At 69.6% G+C, this 17,376-nt stretch overlaps 4 protein-coding genes across 4 annotated transcripts in view; 2 read left to right on the top strand and 2 right to left on the bottom strand.

Moving 5' to 3' along the window:
- Positions 1–1,692: 1,692 nt before the first annotated feature.
- Positions 1,693–5,489, bottom strand: CHLNCDRAFT_7420 (hypothetical protein; the record flags this gene model as incomplete). Its single annotated transcript, XM_005847284.1, has 9 exons — positions 1,693–1,770; positions 2,030–2,122; positions 2,312–2,469; positions 2,713–2,857; positions 3,219–3,234; positions 3,531–3,686; positions 4,357–4,532; positions 4,847–4,981; positions 5,298–5,489. Coding segments are annotated over 9 exons (1,149 nt in total), but the record flags the coding sequence as incomplete, so codon positions are not given.
- A 4,673-nt stretch (positions 5,490–10,162) lies between these two features.
- On the top strand, positions 10,163–11,460 carry CHLNCDRAFT_23493 (hypothetical protein; the record flags this gene model as incomplete). The annotated part of the gene is made up of 5 exons (XM_005847459.1): positions 10,163–10,266; positions 10,393–10,468; positions 10,689–10,787; positions 10,985–11,086; positions 11,350–11,460. Coding segments are annotated over 5 exons (492 nt in total), but the record flags the coding sequence as incomplete, so codon positions are not given.
- A 469-nt stretch (positions 11,461–11,929) lies between these two features.
- CHLNCDRAFT_23629 (hypothetical protein) lies at positions 11,930–12,734 on the bottom strand (the record flags this gene model as incomplete). Its single annotated transcript, XM_005847283.1, has 2 exons — positions 11,930–12,076; positions 12,423–12,734. The coding sequence occupies 2 exons, from the start codon at positions 12,732–12,734 to the stop codon at positions 11,930–11,932; spliced, it is 459 nt and encodes a 152-aa protein (XP_005847345.1).
- A 1,311-nt stretch (positions 12,735–14,045) lies between these two features.
- CHLNCDRAFT_134556 (hypothetical protein) overlaps positions 14,046–17,376 on the top strand; it is a gene marked incomplete at both ends in the record, with an annotated part of 4,282 nt that continues 951 nt past the window's right edge. Inside the window, 7 exons of the mRNA XM_005847458.1 lie at positions 14,046–14,164; positions 14,557–14,593; positions 14,949–15,080; positions 15,351–15,612; positions 15,838–16,056; positions 16,243–16,998; positions 17,214–17,356. Coding sequence (XP_005847520.1) covers positions 14,046–14,164; positions 14,557–14,593; positions 14,949–15,080; positions 15,351–15,612; positions 15,838–16,056; positions 16,243–16,998; positions 17,214–17,356 — 1,668 coding nt within the window. The remainder of the gene's footprint in view (positions 14,165–14,556; positions 14,594–14,948; positions 15,081–15,350; positions 15,613–15,837; positions 16,057–16,242; positions 16,999–17,213; positions 17,357–17,376) is intronic.

Below are 17,376 nucleotides of genomic sequence, written 5' to 3'. Positions count from 1 at the left end.
GGGCGCATGCTCTGCGCTACGTGCCAGCATGCACACTGGGAGGCATGGCTCTGGCAAAATGGCCAAGAAGCTTTCTTCCTCCCTGCTCCCCGCCTGGCGCCACGTTGCAGGTCCGCTTCAGGTCGCAGCTGCTGGGCCTGGCGCTGGGCCTGGCTGCCAGCCTGGCATGCCACGTGTACACCCCGCCCCACACAGCCGCCGCAGCCGCCGGCTGCTCCGGCGTCGGCGCCTGCGCTGCGGCGGGCGCCACGCTTCGGGCGGCGCTCAATGTGGCCGCCCAGCTGCTGCTGCTGTACGCAATGGAAAGCCACGCCCGCCGCCACTTCCTGCTGCTGCGCCGTCGCCGGCGCGGCCCGCAGCCGGGCAGCTGAGCAGCGCGCAGGCGTGCATGCAGCTGGACTGACTTTACACACATTCAAACACATTTGAATGCGTTTCCTGATTCATTCTGTCGGTATGCCCCAGGCGGCGGCTGCGCCGGGTTGCTTGTTTTGCTGAACATGTTGGGCGGTGCAACAACGGGCGGGCAACCAGGGCACAAAGAAACGTGCAGGAGCAAGGCCTCACCCCCAGGCTTTTCTAACCCAAGCCGAAAGAAAGCACGCCGCAGGGCTACTCGCCACCCCGTCCTGCCGCCGCGCCAATAGGCGCCGCGCCGTTGGCGCCGCCGCCCGCTGCCGCCGCAAGGACCTTGGCCCGCGGCGCCTGCAGCTGCGCCTGCGGCTGTGTCTGCGGCTGGTCAAGGGGGGAGGGTGGCAGCGCAGAGCCTGCCGGCTCGGCTTGCGACCCCGCCAGGCTGGCATAGCTGGACGCGGCAGGCGAGCCGCGGTGCAGGCTCCAGCGGCTGACGGAGCGCGAGACGGCGGCCGCCAGCTGCTCCGCGCCTTCCGGTGTCAGGATGAGGTAGGCCAGGAAGCCGACATAGGCGGACACCACAGCCCAGAACACTGTTGAGACAGCGGGGAGGGGAGGAGGGGCGGGGGCGCGGCAGGTGTCAGGCGCCAGGTGCCGCAGAGGATGGCCAGCAGCGGACCGCATCTGCTGCAGAGCAGGGCAGAATTGCGGGGCAGAGGCAGCAGCACGAAGCAGGCGCGGCGGAACAAGGCGGGCGGCGGCAGCGGCGGGTGGCGGCAGCGGCGGGCTGCGCCCACCGATGTGCAGCCACCAGGCCTGGGGCAGGAAGGGGGTGAGGGTCTGGTAGGCGGTGCCGGCGTTGATGGCGATGATGGCGGCGGCAATCAGCCAGCACACGGCTGAGCAGGGGGGGCAGGCGGGCAGGCAGCCAGGGGGTCAGAGGGCTGGAGGGGAGGCCGTGAGCTGCGAGGCTGGGGGTGCAGGTGCAGCCTCATAACGCAAGGCAGCAGCGCACGACGGGCTGCCAGATGCTTGGCCGCCGGCTCCCTGCTCCAGCAGCTCCCACAGGGAGGCTGCCCAGGGCTGGCCTGGGGTGGTGATGCACCTGTCGTGGCGGGCTTGTTCACAAACGCGCGCCCCATGATTGCCGTGTTGGACGTCAGCAGCAGCAGCTGCAGCGGGGAGCAAGCAGGGGCGGGGAACGTGCAAGGGAGGAGGGGTGGGCCGGGGCGGCGCCAGGCCGTGCTGCTGAGGCAAAGAAGCGGGGCAGCCAGCGGTCGGTTGGCGCACTGCCAGCCCAGCAGGGGCGGCACCGGGGGCAGGAGCGTGGGGGCAGGGCAGGGCCCTCACCGGGATGACGGCAAAGGGCAGCTGCACGCTCTGCAGGATGTTGATCCACTGGTTCAGCGTGTCCAGCTGCGGGGGCAGGTTGGCAGGGGCAGGAGGTGGGGTGAAGATGAGCGGGAAAGGTGAAGATGAGCGGGACAGGTGATCGAGGGGCAAGGAGATAGGGAGGCACCGTCGCCTTGCTCGGTCCAGCGCAGCAGGCAGCGGCGGCGAGGCCTGGACGCGCCACCCCCGGACGCGTGGATCCCGGCCAGGCGCATCACCGGCTGAATGCAGCAACGCCTGCATCATTGATGCCTGGCATCCGCGTGCTGCGCCTGCCACCCACCCGCGTGGCGTCGCTCCTGGCCGACAGCGCCACAAGCAGGGTGGGGCAGATGGCCACGCCGCGAGTCACCAGAGTGCGCATGGCGGCTGATATCTGGGAGGAGGGCAGGCAGGGGAGGCGGGGGATGCAGGCAGGCACAGCTTCGGCTCGGGAGCGCCACGCCACGTGGCGCACAGGTGGCGGCACTGCTGGCAAGCAATTGCCAACCCACGCCTACACACACACACACACAGGCAGAGAAGCGAAGCCAAAGTACCGCCGCCGCGCTCTTCCGTCGCTTACCTTGAGGTTGAGGAAGCCTCCCATCACAAACTGCCCCGCATACGTCCCCGTCATCGTGCTGCTCTGCCCCGCCGCCAGCAGCCCCACCGCCCAGATCACAACCATGTGCTTTCCAAAGGTGGCCCCCAGGTATTCACCCGCATTGGCCAGCCCGATCTCTGCAGCGGGGACAGGGGGTGGATGGGGGCACGCGCCGGCTGGGTGGGCAGGAGGCGGCAGGACTGGACTGGAGGCGGGGGCGGGGGCGGGGAGGAGCATGGGCGTGCCGGGTGGAGGCCCGCCAGTGAACAGGCAGGCGGCGGGGCCTCGGGCAGATTGGTTTAGGGTATATATCTGAAAAAAGGTTTCTAGGACGGAGCAGCAGGCAGCCGCGGCGCACACCACGCCAACCCCCGCCTCACCCTCCTCGCCTCCCCGGCCGAAGAAGCCTCGGGCAAAGACTGAGATGACGCACACGTTGATGAAGAGCGTGACCAGCAGGGCCATGCCCGCCTCAATGTTGTAGTACAGCACGGATTCCTGCGGTACAGCGGGGCCATGATCAGCCTCGATGTTGTAGTACAGCATGGGTTCATGTGGCACAGGGGCACGCGGTACTGCCGGTTCGGCAACCGGCGAGTTGAGGGGCATGCTGCAGCCAAGCGCAAGCTCCCCCCAAGTGCAGGTGCAGCGGCAGTACGCGCACGGGTGTACTGCAGGCGGGCAGCGGACTGGCAGCACGCCCGCAAAGAGGGGCGGCCGCACCTTCTTGGCGGCGGGGCTGCGCCGTGCGGGCGTGCCGCTGCCGTTGGCGCCACCCACCGGCCTGCAGCGCAGCTACGAGCATCCCGTCAGCCGGCCACCCCATCACAGCCCATCAACGCGAGGCGTCGGCCCCGAGGCGGCGCACGCAGAACAGCGGCAGCACGCGCGGCCGCTGCCGGCTGCCGCCAGCTGGCCGCTCGTGAGCTGCGCCACAGCAGGCAGCAGCCTGCCCACCAGGCCCACCCAGGCCCACACTCACACGCGCACACACACACAAGCACACACACATAGGCACGCACACACAGGCACGCACGCACAGGCGCGCACACACACACACACGCAGGCACGCATTCACACACAGGCGCGCGCGCACACGCAGGTGTGCATACACACAGGCGCACACACACGCACGCACACACACAGCCCAGTCCCCCAACCACCCCCCAGCCACCCCAGCCATTCCATGCAAGCCCACCTGGAGTGCACCAGCGCCGAGTGGAGGAAGAGGTTGTGGGGCATGATGATGGCACCCAGCAGCCCGCAGGCGGTGGGGATGGCGGCGCGGGGCAGGCTGGGCAGCGCCAGGCCTGCACGGCAGCCGCGGTCGGTCGCTAGGCGGGCTGCCAGCCAGCTGGCGGGCACAGGGAGGGGCCAGCCCCGCCGCGCGGCACACCCAGCACGGCCGCGGAAGGCGGCCGCCGAAGCCCGCTTGGGCCACGCCAGCCGATTCCAACACAACACAGCACAGCACAGCGCAGCGCAGCGCAGCACAGCACAGTACAACACAGCACAGCACAACACAGCACAGCACAGCACAGCACAACACAGCGCAGCACAGCACAGCGCAGCACAGCACAGCACAGCGCAGCACAGCACAGAGGAGCGGGCCGCCTGGTCTCACCCTTGGCCACCTCGCCATAGGGGATGTCGACCAGGAAGAACAGCAGGCCCATGCTGACGCTCATCACTGCAGGCCAGGGGAGGCAGGCAGGGTAGGGCGCAGGCTTCTGGGGAGGGCTGACCTGTGCTGCCAGCCCCCAGCCCCCCAGCGCCACCCTGCCCTCACTGGGTCCAGAAGCATCCCAGCACATCCCCTCCACGCAGCGCAGCCAGCCCAACCCCCACCTTCCCTTGCAGCCCCGCCGGCAGCGCTGGGGAGACCCACCCACCCAGCCGCACCCTAGCCCGCCCACCCCTACCTCACCCCCCATCTCACACACACACACACACACACACACACACACCACACCACACCACACCACACCACACCAAGCACAAGCGCATGCATAGCACACGCGCACCTGCACAGCACACGCGCACCTGCAATCAGCAGCTCGAACACCACTTCCAGGTAGCGCACCCCCAGCCGCTCCAGGAAGAGCAGCGTGTAGGCGGCGGCCGCCGCCAGCAGCACGCCGCCCCACAGCGGCACCGCACCCCTGGACAGGAGCAGCAGGGCGATGGAGGTGCCGATGACCTGGCGGGAGGGAGGGAGGGGAGAGGGAGGGAGGCAGGGAGGCAGGGCAGGGCAGGGCAGGCAGGGCAGGGCAGGCAGCGGATTAGCTCGGAGGAGTTGGATGGCGGGATACGGTACTGGCGGCGCCAGAGCAAGCAACAAGCAACACGCAACAAGCGACGGGCTCCCCGCCCAGAGCAACCAACACACAGCAGGCTCCGCTCGACGGCAGGAGCAGCCGCGCGCGCGCCGGCCCCGCCGTGCCGCCTGCCTGCCTCACACGCCGCGTCGCCCGCCGCCCACACCCGGTGCTGAAGCCGCTGCCGCCGCCTCACCTCTTGTATGTCCGACCCGATGATCGCCAGCTCAGCCATGACCCACAGCACGTGCCGCACGCCCGGAGGGTACTGCTCCCGGCAGTGCTCCGCCAGGTGCTTGCCCGTGGCCACACCCAGCCGGGCTGCCAGCGACTGCACAGGCCGGGCACGCAGCCGTGAGTGTTGGTGTCAGGGTGTGGGAGGGCAGGAGGGCAGCACATGGGTGGCGCGTGGGTGCTGGTGGCGCCGTTTGCCGCCTGGCCGTGCCCCGGCAGCCAGGCCCGCGGCCGCCCCGGGACTTCCGCCAGCACACAACCGCCCGGGGATGGGGTCCGCTTATTGCCAGGCCACCTTGCCAGGCCCGGGCCCGGCATGCACACGAGGCATCCGACACATCACTGCCAGGCCCAGGGCCGCGCCACACAGGAGCCCGTAGCATTCACTTCAAGCTGCTCCTAGGGGCGGTAACAGGCAGGCAGCACAGCCATCCAGGGGAGAGGATCTGTCTTGCCTGCAGCAGGTATCCCATGGTGGTGGACCACAGCAGCACCCACAGCAGGCGGTATCCCGTGGTGGCCCCCGTCTGAAGGTCAGCTTCCAGATTGCCGGGGTCCACAAAGGCGATACACATCAGGGCGCCAGGCCTGCATGGGAGGTAGAGCATGGGAGCGGGACCCTTGGAGGGCGTGGAAAACACCCCAGCAAGCAAGCAAGCAAGCAAGCACGGGCAGTGGAGCGTGGGAGGGAGGACCCTGGAGGGCTTGGGAGGGCGTAGGAGGGTGCAGCAAGCACACAAGAGCGCTGTGGCGAGGAATGCGGCGCAGCTGGAGGGGCGGCCGGGCCTGGCACCAAGCTCCGCTGCAGCGCGCGCACGCGGTGCCGGGTGCTGCGCGGACCGGCGGCCTCCAGGCAGCGGCGTCAGGCGGCGGCGGCGGCGAAATGCGGCGGCGAAATGCGGCGGCTGCGGCGGCTGCGGCGGCACCCACCCCACGTGCAGCAGCAGGCGCCTCCAGCTGAACACAAAGGCATCGTCGTAGCAGCTCTCCACATCCACATTTGCGCCCTCCAGCAGCGCCTGGCGCAAGTCTGCCTCGCTGCCGCCCTGCGGCGGGCTGCTGCCGCCGCCGCCGCCGCCGCCGCTGTGACCATTGGCGGCCGCCGCGTGTGCGCCGTAGCTGCCCTTGCGCCCGAAGAAGAAGCTGGACTGGCGGAAGGGGATGAGGCTGGCCATCCTAGGCTACCAGCGGCCCGCTTCCGTCCTCCACCAGCGGCCGCACCACCAGAGCAGTGAGCTACGCAGCCGTGCTCGAGCAGAGGAGGTGCTCCCGCTTCCTGCCCGCCACCTACGCTACGCCAGCCGGTGCCACGCGCTTGATTGCTCTGCAGAGTGTAGAGAGGCCAAACTTTGGTGGGAGGTACACCCACGCGGGCGGGTGGGCGGCACACACGCCGCCGTCAGCCCCGCTGCTGGCAGCACCCCACGACGGCCGCGTGTGATTGCGCTTCATACATTGCCCGGCGCCGCCTTCCTGGCACCTGCCTGCCTCCGTCCGACTCTCAGAAGCTGCGGGTCTGTGCCATGCGGAAGGAATGCCGGCGGACGTGTGCGGAGGCGTTGAGGGGTGCAGTCGGTTACTGAAGGACTGGGGTTTGAAGCGCTACAATGCAGCCCAGGATGGAATGGAGTGTCTTCTTGTGGGCTGAGCTGGCCGCGCCGCCACCAGATCTTGTAATGCTCAGCCTGGAGGCTTCAAGGAGTTGCGCCTCTGTTCGGTGATCTACTGACAAAAATGACACAAAATATACCTGATCTTGCCTGATGCTGGCTTTTGCACTGCCGGAGCACCGGCGAGCGGCGGCGGGCGGCGGTGAAGGGCCCGCTCGTGGGCGCCTGCATTGCATGCTCATCAAGCAACCAAGCTTGAATATTGGATTATACAGATCACATAGGAGCATTAGCAGCGAGGGCACCTGCGCAGGGCACCCGTGACCGTCACGCCGGCGTATCGCCGACGTAGTGCCGCCAGTTAACAGGCACCCCTCATCGGCACCGCTGCTCTCGATCGCGATGGAGCCCGAGGCACCGCGTGAATTTAAAGACCTGCCCAATGTCCTGGTAGTTGCCATTTTCGGGCACCTCAGCCCGCAGACGCTCGCCCTCGCCTCCTGCGTCTGCAGCAGCTGGCAGACGATCGCGTCCCAAGCGCCCTGGGCTCAGGCCTGTGCCGCCCTGTGGCCATCGCCGGCCGATGGCGCCGCCGCCGACGCCGATGGCGACGCCGGCTGGTGGCAGCGCCAGTATGGCCGCAGCCAGCTCGCTGCTCGCTGCTGGCTGGGCCGGCCCTCCATGGACAAGCTGATGGGTCACAGCGACGCCGTCAAGGCCTGCTGCCTGCTGCCGCAGCATGGGCTAGTCTTGGCAGGTGCGCCGCCGCCCCTGGCTTGGCTGGCGCGGCGCCTGGCGGCCCCGCCAGGTTGCCTGCGCTGCTGGCCCCGTGGCCCCTGTCCGCGGCACACGCCTGCCGCTGCTCATCCCACTGCCGCTGCAGGCGGCATGGATCGCACTGTGCGTGTCTGGGATCTGCACAGCGGCATCCAGCTGGCCGCCAGGTAGGCCGAGCCGTGTCTCCCTGCCCACATACCGTGCTTCCTTGCCCGCAGGCTCCCTCCTGATTTTATGCTGTACTACCCTGTCGGCCCCTCACGTAGCGCCTCCCGCCCCGCCCTGCAGCCGGCGCCACGGCGGCACCGTGCGCTGCCTGGCCGCCGACGGCCGCCTGCTGGCCAGCGGCAGCAGCGACCACAGCGTACGGGTGTGGCGCAGCGGCGGCGGCGGCGGCAGCGGCGCCCCGTTGTTTGACGTGGCGGGGGAGAGGAGGGTGCTGATGGGGCACGGCGGCCCCGTCACCAGCATCCAGCTGGCGCCAGGCGTGATCGTCAGGTGAAGCGGGCCTGTTTTGTTAGCCACCATGCCTGTGCTGCTCGTGCAGCCTGCGTTGTTTGTGGCAACAGGTGGGCAGCAGCCCTCTTCCATGCTTCTGCTGTGTGTGCAGCACAGGTCCCTGCAGGCACCTCGAACGATTGCCGCTGGCTGCAGCCCCATGCCGCCTCGCCGCCTTGCTCGGCCTCACGCTGGGCTGCCCCCTCTCGCTCCCACCTACCGCAGCGGCTCCTGGGACTGCTCCCTGCGCGTCTGGGACCGCGCCACCCTGGAGTGCACACAGCTGGAGCACACAGGTGGGCATGTGGTGTGTGGGTGTGGGTGTGGCGTGGTGCGTGTGTGTGTGGTGTGGTGTGGTGTGGTGTGGTGTGGTGTGGTGTGCGTGCATTTGCCGCGCAGCAGCCGCCAGGTGCCTGCGGCCAGCCAGCACGCCCGGCCGCACGCCGAGCGGGGTCTGTGTCGCAAGTGCCGTTGCTGATATGCAGGCTGTAAACACAAAATGCAAACAAACTGCCCCTGCCGCAGAAGACTGGGTGTCCTCGCTGTCGCTGCGCGGCGGCCTGCTGGCGGCGGCCTGCGGGCGGGAGCTGCTGCTCTTCAGGCGCGCAGAGGGCAGGGCTGGGCTGGGCGCTGTGCAATCTGCCGTTGCTCAGCAGAGGCTGCAATGTATAGCTATGGTGTAACCACCATACAACTACTTATGGCATGTCTGCTTCTGCTGCGGCGCTTGCGGGCAGCGCAGCGAGGGTGCGAGGAAGCAGATGCAGCTGCATGGCTGGGTGGTTGAAGGGGCTGGCCTGCTGCCTCCCCTGCAGGCTGGAGCGAGGCGCCCTGCACCGCCTGGGCTCGCTGCCCTGCCCCAGCGCGAACGGCGGCGGCGGCGGCGGCGGCGGCGGCGGCGGCGGCAGTGGCGGAGGCTCTGCTGCCGCCGCCGCGCCGGCGGCAGCACTGGCGGCGGTGGAGTGCAGCTGCGACGGTCGCACCGTGTTCCTGGGAGCCACCGATGGCGGCGTGTGGGCCCTGGACGTCCCTCCGGCCAGGGACGGAGCCGCGGGCGGCGCCGCCGCGCAGCTGCCGCGGCCGGCGCTGCTGCTGCGGCAGGCGGCCGAGGTGGCGGGATTGAGCTGGGACTATCCCTGGCTGGCGGTTGCCGACAGGTCGGGCAGCGTGGTACTGCTGGATGCCGGTACTGCCACCGCCGCGGGGGCAGCCGCCGTGGAGGGCTGCGGCGGCGCCAAGGGCGGCGGCACCAGCCACAGCAAAGCCTGCGTGGGCGCCGGGGGCGGCAAGCGTCGGCAGCAGCAGCAGCAGCAGCAGCAGCAGCGGCAGGCCCGGGTGCTGCACACTAGCGGCATGGGGGGCGGCCAGGCGGCAGGCGCGCAGTGTGTGGCACTGAGCGGCTGCTGGCTGGCTGCCGGCCTTGACTGTGGCAGCATCCTGACCTTCGACGGCAGCAAAGGCCTGCAGCAGCAGGCCGCCGCAGGTGCCGCCCGCCTGCAAAAGGCGGAGAGGCGGCAGCGCAACCTGGACCGCCAGCTGCAGCAGCAGCAGCGGGGCGGCGGCAGGGCAAGCGACGACGGCGGCAGCGCCCAGCGGCGCAGCCAGGTGGCCACACCTGTGCCTCCACAGCAGCAGCAGCAGCCGCAGCAGCAGGTGGGAGCTAGCGGGCAGGGAGGAGGCGGAGCTTGCAGCATCAGCGATGCCAGCACCGGAGGGGCAACCGGGGCAGGCCAGGAGGAGCAAGAGAGCAGCCAAGTGGCGGGGCGCCAGCTCAGCCGAAACCCTAGCATGCAGGTGCCACCCCCGCCCCGCCCAGACGCGCTGGCAGCGGCGCTGGCTGCAGCGGGGTCCAGCTGCCGCCAGGCGCACTGGCGTGTGCTGGGGACGGTGAGAGGCTCGGCGGCGCACGGCGTGGAGGCGGGTGCAGAGGAAAGCGCGGTGGCGCCCCTGAGGCCGCCATTTTGAACGGGAGGGTGTGCTGGGTCTACATCACAGGGATGCATCATGCACAGCTGCGTTGTAACGCATTTTGGCAGGAAGAGAGCAGTGGAGCACGCTTCTTGTTGTTTGGCGGTGGCGGCGGTTTGCTGCTGTGGTGGCCCAGCACGATGTGGCCTTGCGCTGGGTGATGCTCATCAGTCTATTTGATTTAGCTGAACCTGCTCTAGCAGTCATCATTGGCCGCCGAGACGAGCTGTGTCCAGTGTTGTTGGGCAAACCCCGCCATTGCCCATGCGCGCAGTTGTGCAGCGTGTGCGCAGCGCCAGCGTAGAGGCGAGCGATCTGCGTTCAGCGGGGACTGGGTGCTTCCATCAGGCCCAGGCGCCCTCGCACTTGCTGCACCCTTTGCCGCCGCCTGCCGCCGCCGCCAACGCCGCCGTCCTCTGCCACCCTCTGCCCCGCAGGTGGATGGCCAGGTAGTGAGCAGCATCGGCCCCGGCCTGCTGTGCCTGGTGGGCTTGAGGGACACGGATGGAGAGAAGGACGCAGATTACATGTGAGAAGCGGCAGCTGCCGCTGCTGCTGGCGCTGGGCTGGGCGCCACCTGCGTCGCATCGGCGCGCGCTGCCATGCACCACGCCCGCCGGCATGTGCATCACATCACACCCCCTGGGCTGCGCAGAGTACGCAAGATCCTGGGGCTGCGGTTATGGCCCAACGCAGAGGGCAGCAAGGCGTGGGATCAGAATGTGGTGCAGGTGGGGGGCCCTGGATCCCCCGCCTGCTTGCCTCGCCCGGATGCCTCGCCTGGATGGCTCCCTGCTTGCCTCGCCTGCCCTGCCAACAGCGGCCTGCGTCCCGCAAGCACGGCCGCCGGGGGAGTCGAAACAGTAGTGCCGCTGCCGGCCTCACTGCTGCATGCGTGCCTCCCTGGCTCCTGGACGGAAACTGTGTCCTGCCGCACCTACCCCACCGCAGAGGGAGTACGAGGTGCTGTGTGTGAGCCAGTTCACGCTGTTTGGGCGGCTCAAGGGCGCCGGCAAGCCAGACTACTCCAAGGCCATGCCGCCGCAGCAGGTGCACAGGCACAGCACACCAGCGGCAGCAGCAGCAGCAGCGCCAGCATGACCTTTTGGGCGCCTGGAACGGCAGCGAGAGGCCCACCACCCTGCTGATGTCGGCGGCATGCAAGTTGCGGCGCCCTCGCCCTGCTGCTGCTGCTGCTGCCGCTGAGGCTGTCTGGCGCCGCCTCCCGCTGCTCTCCCTCCCCGCAGGCGCGGCAGGCGTATGCCGCCTTCCTGGAGCAGCTGGGCAGGGCGTATGTGCCGGGGCGGGTCAAGGACGGCGTGTTTGGGGCGATGATGGATGTAGCGCTGGTGCGCCGCCGCTCCCGTGGGCTCGGGCTGCTGCTTGCGGGGCCCCTGTTCGCCGGCTGGGCTGCTGCTGCTGGTGAAAGGTGCTGGCACCGGGGCCCCTCGCCGTGCCGTGGGGAGGTTCCGCCGCCGAAAACAGGTATGTTGAGCTCCCGCTGGCCTCATGCCACACCACCACCACCACCACCGCCCGCCGCCGCTGCCACCACCGCCCCACCCACACCCACACCCACACCCACGCCCACGCCCACGCCCACACCCAGCAGGTCAACGATGGCCCCGTCACCTTCCTGTTGGACAGCGCCGACCCCAACAACCAGGTGTCGCTGGCAAGCGGCGCCAGCATGTCCAGCCTGTCGTCCGCTGACGCGCCCTGAGCGGCCCCCGCCTGCTGACGCGCCCTGAGCGGCCCCGCCTGCCCCCGCAAACGGCAGGCGCTTCAGGCGCGCAGCCCCGGCGGGCCTGCCGCCGACGTGGGAGCCGCTGCGGAAGCATCCCGGGGGCCCATGGCACATTGGGCATGCCTGCCTGCCTGCATCCCCAATGGAACATAATGTGATGTAATGCCGTGAGGCCTCAGGTGGCAGCTGTGGCATCCCCTCCAGTGCGGCCCCATCGAGCATCTCCTGTGCAGCCAGGCTGCGCTGATGAGTTGTCGGTTCACAGGGCGGGGCAGGAGGCAGTACATAGTAAGACCGAGGTACAGTGATGGGCAGTGCAGTGACGAAAGAAATAGCAAGCATTTAAAGCAGGACAAACAGCAGGGAGGTAGGGGACTCGGGGGATTTGCAGTGTACAAGCACAAGCGCGGCGCCGCCGCCGGCAGCGTGCGCCTGGGCGCCGCCCCTACCGGGGCCAGAAGAAGGCCACGAGGCCGCCGCCGATGGCGATGCCGCTGCCCACCCAGTCCCCGGTGTCGGGGCGCACGCCGTCCACCGCCCAGCCCCACAGGTAGGACAACAGGATGAAGAAGGCGCCGTAGATGGCATACACCTGCGGCGGGTGGGGTGCAGCACGGCTGGGGTGGGGCAGGGGCGGGGCAAGGGGTGCAGGCTGGCTGGCTGCGCCCCGCAACTGCGCCAGCCAAGGCGCGGGCGGGAGGTTGCCGAAGCCGGGCAGGCACACGCAGCAGGCACAGGGGACCCAGCAAAAGGCACACACCAAATCCGAAGCGAGCCCCGGCGTGCGCATGCACACTCCGCCCCTTTCACCCTATCCCTAAGCCCCCCCTCTCTCTCTCTCCCACTCTCTTCACACCCACAAACACTGCGCCAGCCGCAACCCAGCCGACGCAGCGGCCGCGCCCCAACGCTCATACACAACCGACGCACGCACGCACCCGCCCAAAGTTGTCCATGGGCTGGGCGCAGGGGATGACCCCGTACACAAACAGTACCGCCGCGCCCGCCACCGCAAGGTACCACCCCTTGTGCAGCCGAATCGACTGCCACACCAGCCAGCCGCCGCCGATCTCCGCCACGCCGGCGGCCAGGAAGAGGAACAGGGACAGGATGATCTGCGGCGGGCGGCGCCGTGCAGCGCGGGATGGGGCTGGCTGGGTGGTGGTGCACCGCGCCTCACGGCTGCTCTGCCGGGGGGGGGCCTTACGCACGCATGTTAGCTGCGGCACGCTGGGAGCAGCCACACCCATCCCTGCGCCTCGTGCCTCACTCGCCTTGCCCGCCGTCCATGTGAAGTCGTATTCGCTGGCGGGGCCCGGTGCGGGTGCTGGCAGCGGCGGCAGCGGCGGCGGCGCTAGGGCGAGCGCCTGGCTGGGGGCCAAGCCCGCATCCAGCGTCATCCCGGCTGCTGCAATGGCGCTGGATGCCCGGCACGCGCTGGCGCGGCAGTGCGCCTGCTGCGGGAGAACCTCTGTGCGAGTCCAGAAAGGGGATGTGGCGCAGCTAGCGGAAGGCGGCGTTTGTGGTAGTAGTGCTCGATGCTACTTGAGGCAAGCGCGAGCGCAAAGGCACCTAGACGCTGAAGGAGCTGCAATCCCACCCGTCGCCGCCTCGCCGCCACCCCAGCGCAGCATCAACTGCTCGCAATATCTCACTGCTCGCACGTGTTTTGGTCGGTCCCCAGGATTGCATTATGCACACCAAAGTAAATCCTCTCGCATCATGAGTTTCTCTATCTCTTGGCGGCGCTGGCCGCCGTGCACCCAGTTTTGAAGCGCCGACCGAGAGCTGAGCTGCCTCCATTCGAGCATTTGGTGGCTTCACTTTACTTGCAGCATATCCACAAGTTAACTTCTGGGCTGCCATGCCACTCACTCAAGCTGCCATGCATTTTGTGTTTCACGCTCCTGTTTGTCTTCGAACATTGCCACCGGGCACAAGGTGCGCAACTTTTGCGCAGGGAACAATGAGGCACAGCCGGATGCAACTACCTTCATCAGATGCTGGGACCATCTCGAATCATGTAACTGAAGTCGCTGCGGGACATGCAGTGCAAGCACCCAGCAGAGAGGGTTGCGAAGCTTCGCGCTTCGAAGCGAGCACGGCGGTGGCGGCGTGGCAACGGCCCTGGTGCAAATGTTAACGTGCCGTCCCCCAAACATCGGCCCCAAACATCGGCTATCCCTCATTCCTGGGGAGGAATCAACTGACCGACGACTCAAGTTCACTTGACGAGGGGTGTCCAACGGGAAGAGAGGCCTCTCTCTCTCCTTCCCTCTCTCCTCTCTCATCGCTCTCCCTCCCTGTGTCGCGAGTATACCAATGGGGGGAAGATCATCGGAGTAATGATGAAGTTTTCCAGCCCTGCAAAGTGGAAGCTAGCGTGCATATCCCTCGTGCTCGCAGCCTCTGCCCTCTCTCCTGCTCTGCCATCCCACATACGTTAGAACCAAAGTGCTGCCTCCCATTCCAGCCCCCGCCCAGCCACGACCTGCTCCCAGCTTCGGTCACCCGCAGCAGCCCCTTGCAGCCCTTGCCGCCCCCAGGCCCGCCCTGCAGCCATGGCGGCGGCGGAGGGCGGCTGGCAGGGCTCCTCGGGGCACCACGGCTCCCCAGACCAGCATGGCGTCGAGGACGAGCACACGAGCCCGCTCTTCCAATCTGACGATTTCAGGCTCTGGTGAGCAGTTCTTCGCAGCCTTAGCCCCGCCGGCGCGCCGATGCACCATCAGCCAGCTGGGCATGGCGCCCCGGCGCCCATGGCGCGTTGCTGGCAGCGCCATGGGCCTCGCCGACGGGACTGGGAGGCGCGGCAGGGCCTGAAAGCGCCTCAGGCGCCGCTGCTCCCCGAGCGCTGCTCGGGCCCTGGCCCCTGCCAGTCTCGCGTCGCCGCTCAGCTGCTAGCGCTGCATCCACGCCAGCAGCGGCGCGGGGCATGCCCGGCGCGCAGGAGCTTGGGCACAACCCTGACGCAGTACCGCTGACGGCTGTTCGCTGTTGCTCCCCATTTGCTGCCGCTCCACGCCCCACACCCTGCCTGACGCCCCTTGCTGCACCCCCTTCGTGTTGCAGGTGCATGAAGGTGAGGGTCTGGTTGCCGCGGGCGCCCGTGGGTCGGGGTGCCACGGCACGCTGTGGTGGCGGCGTGGTGGGGCACGCGGGACCGTCCCCGGCCTGAGCCCCGCACCAGCCAGCCAGCCAGGGCAGGCAGCCTTGCGGCTCGCGCCACGCACTGCGCCAGCGCCCCGCTGCCACGCGGGGGCCCGCAGCCGCGCAGCCGCCGCGGCAGCAGAATCAGCCGCAGCGAGCGTATCGGTGTTCCCCCCTGGGCGCCGTGCTCAGAACGCGCAGCTTCCCTCGCCTGCATCCAGCCTCTGGTCGCCAGCCGTGCGGGCGCCGCACCGCATGCCTGCCCTGCCTGTCGCCCACACACCCACCGCCGCCGCCGCCGCCACCGCCCGCAGGTCATCCCCTGCACCAAGCGCTTTGTGCACGACTGGACCATCTGCCCCTTTGCGCACGCCGGGGAGAAGGCGGTGCGGCGCGACCCGCGCCTGCACAACTACACGGGCATCGCGTGCCCAGACATGAAGAAGGTGGGTGCTGGGGAGGGGCAAGAAGCCCGGTGGGTGCTGGGGAGCGGAGAGGCTTGGTGGGTGCTGGGGAGGCGCACCGGCGGCAGGCGCCCAGGCGGCAGGCCGCCACGCACGTGCCGCTGCCTGCGCCCGCCCTGCCGTGCGCCGCGCCACGGCGCCGCACGCCCCGCAGCGCCCCCGGCCGCGCAGCTGCCGCGCTTGGCACACGGCCCCAAGCCTTACACCCGCGGCCCCGCTCCCCATGCCTCGCCCCCGCCCCGCTCTCCGCAGACGGGCAACTGCATCCGCGGCGAGAAGTGCCCGTACGCGCACAACGTGTTTGAGTACTGGCTGCACCCCACGCGGTACCGCACGCAGCTGTGCAATGACGGCCCCATGTGCCGCCGCGGCATCTGCTTCTTCGCGCACTCGCTGGAAGAGCTGCGCGTGCCCGCCTGCAAGCCGTACGTCAGCCCCGAGGCGCTGGCCCGCGCCTCGCTGGAGGCGATCCAGCAGAACCCACACCCGCTGGGGCAGCAGCTGGCCAACCCGGGTGGGTGGCGGCCCGCGCTCGTCGTTGTTGTTGCGCACGTGTGGCTGGGAGCCGCGTGCGTGTGTGCACCCCGTTGCCGCTGCCTGCTGCCCCGTGCCTGCGACCCGCGCTTGCTTGCCTGCTTGGTTGCTTGCGTGCTTGCTGTGCCTGTGTGCCGGAACGTTGCTCGACGCGGCACGCCTCCGCCTGCCCCTCCCTCCCTCCCCTCCCCGCCTTTCTCCGCAGTGGCGGCGGCGCAGCAGCAGGCTGCCATGGCGGCCATGGGGCGGCCCGGCGGCGGCGGCGGCGGCCGCGGCGGCCGCGACTCGGGGCCCAGCAGCCTGGCGGCCAACGCAATGCCGTTTGTGCCGGGCACCTCGGGCGGCCCAAATGGCGGCGGCGGCCCCAATGGCGGCGGCGGCTTCCGCTACTCTGACAACTTCCGAGGCGACTTCCGCCACTCAGGTGCGCCCCCTTGTCTTACAGCATTAAAGCAAATAATGAATGAATGAATACAATGGCCGTGTGCTGCTGCCCTGATGCCGCTGCCGCACCGCTCCTCGTGGTGCGACGGCCTGCTGTGGCCGCCGCCCGCTCGCGCCCGCCCCCTGCCTCACCCGCCACGCCTTGCCCTTTGCCCTCGTGCCGCAGGCGAGCCCGCGCGCTACAGCGCCCCCGGCGCCGCCGGCCTGCTGGCCAACTCCGGCAGCAGCGGCGACTTTGGCTCGCTGGGCGAGTACGGCAGCCTGCCCTCCCCGCACTTTGCGCAGCAGCGGTGGACGGCGCCGCCGCAGGCGCACGGCAGCTACCCCGGCCCCGCCTACCACGGCGGCGGCGGCGGCGGCGGCGGCGGCGGCGGCGGCAGCTACCCGCCGCAGCACCAGCAGTACGGCCAGCAGGCGCAGCGGTACGGTTCCATGCCCGCCAGCGCCGGCTCGGGCCGCCTGTCGGGCAACCGCGGCGGCGGCGGCAGCTCCAGCAGCTTTGGCGCCGGCAGCGCGCCCATGGAATCGATCATGGACATGGCAGCCGCGGCGGCCGCGGCGGCCAACGCCTCTGCTGGCCTCCGCCCGCAGCACGCCCAGCCCTCCCACCCCCCGCAGCACCAGCAGCACCAGCAGTACCAGCAGCAGCACCAGCAGCAGCAGCACGCGCACCACCAGCAGCACCACCAGCAGCAGGGCTACCACCCCGCGCCGGCGCGCGCGCCGTCGCCCGCGCCCCACAGCCCCAGCCCCGGCCCGCGCAGCTTTGCCGCGGTGCAGCACCCACCGGCGCAGGGCTTTGGCTCCTACTCGCCCATGGCAGACGGCGGCGACGGCATGCCGGGCAGCAGCCGCAGCGTGGCGGCGCCGGGCAGCGTGCCCAGCGTGCGTACCAGCGACAGCCACTCTGAGGAGGACGGAGGTGAGGGAGGCGCCTCCCGCCGCCAGCCGGGGGTTGGCATGCGGCGGGCGCAGCTGCATGCCATGGCCCCACCCTGCTCCGCCTGCTGCGCCCGCCTGCGTCCCTTCCTCCCTTTTGGGGGGAGGCCGCGCGCCTCAGGGCTATTAGACCTTATCACCACCGACCCTTGCCGCGCGCCCACCTCCCTCCCCTGCTTTCTCCCCCCCCCTCTGCAGCCGTGTCGCCCCGCAGCCAGCAGAGCGGCCTGCCCGCCAGCGCCAGCGGGCGCGCCAGCCCTGCGGAGCCAGACCTCGCCCAGTCGCTGGCCTCCCTCAAAATCGCCATGACGCAGCAGCAGCTGGCGGCGGCCGCGGGCTCGGTGAGCGCTCCCACCCCCGC

This window comes from Chlorella variabilis, assembly GCF_000147415.1.
Source record: "Chlorella variabilis unplaced genomic scaffold CHLNCscaffold_11, whole genome shotgun sequence".
In the NCBI taxonomy this organism is placed as follows: domain Eukaryota; kingdom Viridiplantae; phylum Chlorophyta; class Trebouxiophyceae; order Chlorellales; family Chlorellaceae; genus Chlorella; species Chlorella variabilis.
The sequence above is the reverse complement of the archived record's forward strand: the minus strand, read 5'-3'. Positions and strand labels throughout refer to the sequence as shown.